General features: G+C 38.6%; 1 protein-coding gene across 1 annotated transcript in view; it reads right to left on the reverse strand.

Annotated features, from left to right (window-relative positions):
• Positions 1-407, reverse strand: part of LOC106476550 (cell surface A33 antigen-like) — a 4744-nt gene extending 4337 nt beyond the window's left edge. Inside the window, exon 1 of the mRNA XM_013937199.2 lies at positions 82-407. Within this exon, the coding sequence (XP_013792653.2) occupies positions 82-394 (313 nt within the window). The 5' untranslated portion in view covers positions 395-407. The remainder of the gene's footprint in view (positions 1-81) is intronic.
• Between the last annotated feature and the right edge of the window lie 678 nt (positions 408-1085).

Consider the following 1085-nt stretch of genomic DNA (forward strand, 5'->3'; position numbering starts at 1 on the left):
GGCCATGTTGGATATTTGTTTAAAGTGACGCCATGTTGGATATTTGTTTAAAGTGACGCCATGTTGGATATTTGTACTTACGCATTATGATCAGATGAGCGTAAGAAAGTGACGGGCACTTTCCCTGTACATAAGTGACGTCACACTTGTAGCTTCCTTCGTCGTCCATTTCTAAGGGAGAGATTCTTAGATAGGCAGTAGACTCTTCAACCATAAAATCAGCTCTGTCCGGATTGGCTAATTCCTGAAGCGGCTTTTCTACGTCATCGCTGTACAGGTATAGCCTTTTCCATTCAGTGGAGGTGTTTTTGGTCCACGTGATGAAATACACTTCGCCACACGAAGCAACGTCGACGTTACAGGGCAGTAGGGCAGATTCTCCAACAAGTCCCATCACGGTCGAACTCGGATCTGAAGAAAAATAACAAGTCCGTTAATGATCTAATTGTATTAAACACTGTACAGACAGTTATATGTAATTAGTCACCTTGACTAAGAAGGCATTGTCGCAGGACCTGCGCTTGTGAAATGTCATTGAACCCTAAGCTGACCTTTAACCTAATCTTAGTTTTATTTCATAATTTGCTCCATTATATGTTTCTTTGTCTCTCTTCCTAGAGCTAGAGCCGGGACTGCACTGTGGTCGAGTTAAAAAACTCACTTTTCATACCTTATTTAGGTTTCATTATGAAAGACATTACATTACAATGTTGAAACATACATTAAATCCGAGCATGTTATCAGAACAAGTACTAAAGCTATGTTTGGATAGTATCGTGATAAATTAATATAAACATTAAGATCGCACCAGCTGAGATCTCTTCATCGTCTGTCCTTTTGTGATAATACTTATATTCAAACTGGGTTCGTTTCTATTGACAATATGGATTAACCACCAGCATTATTGTGACGTTGTCTCACTTAAGGACAGACTGTGGAACAAATCACTTTGGTTTGAAATGATGAATGTCACTGATTTATGTAACAGTTCGTAGGAATCTTGTCGACTATAAAAAGTTTGATCGCATTCTGGTCGTTTTCAAGTCGTTGATTTTTTCTTTAAGTTAGCAAATTTAACCAGAAGA

The sequence above is a fragment of the Limulus polyphemus genome, unplaced genomic scaffold (genome assembly GCF_000517525.1).
Source record: "Limulus polyphemus unplaced genomic scaffold, Limulus_polyphemus-2.1.2 Scaffold10852, whole genome shotgun sequence".
In the NCBI taxonomy this organism is placed as follows: Eukaryota; Metazoa; Arthropoda; class Merostomata; order Xiphosura; family Limulidae; genus Limulus; species Limulus polyphemus.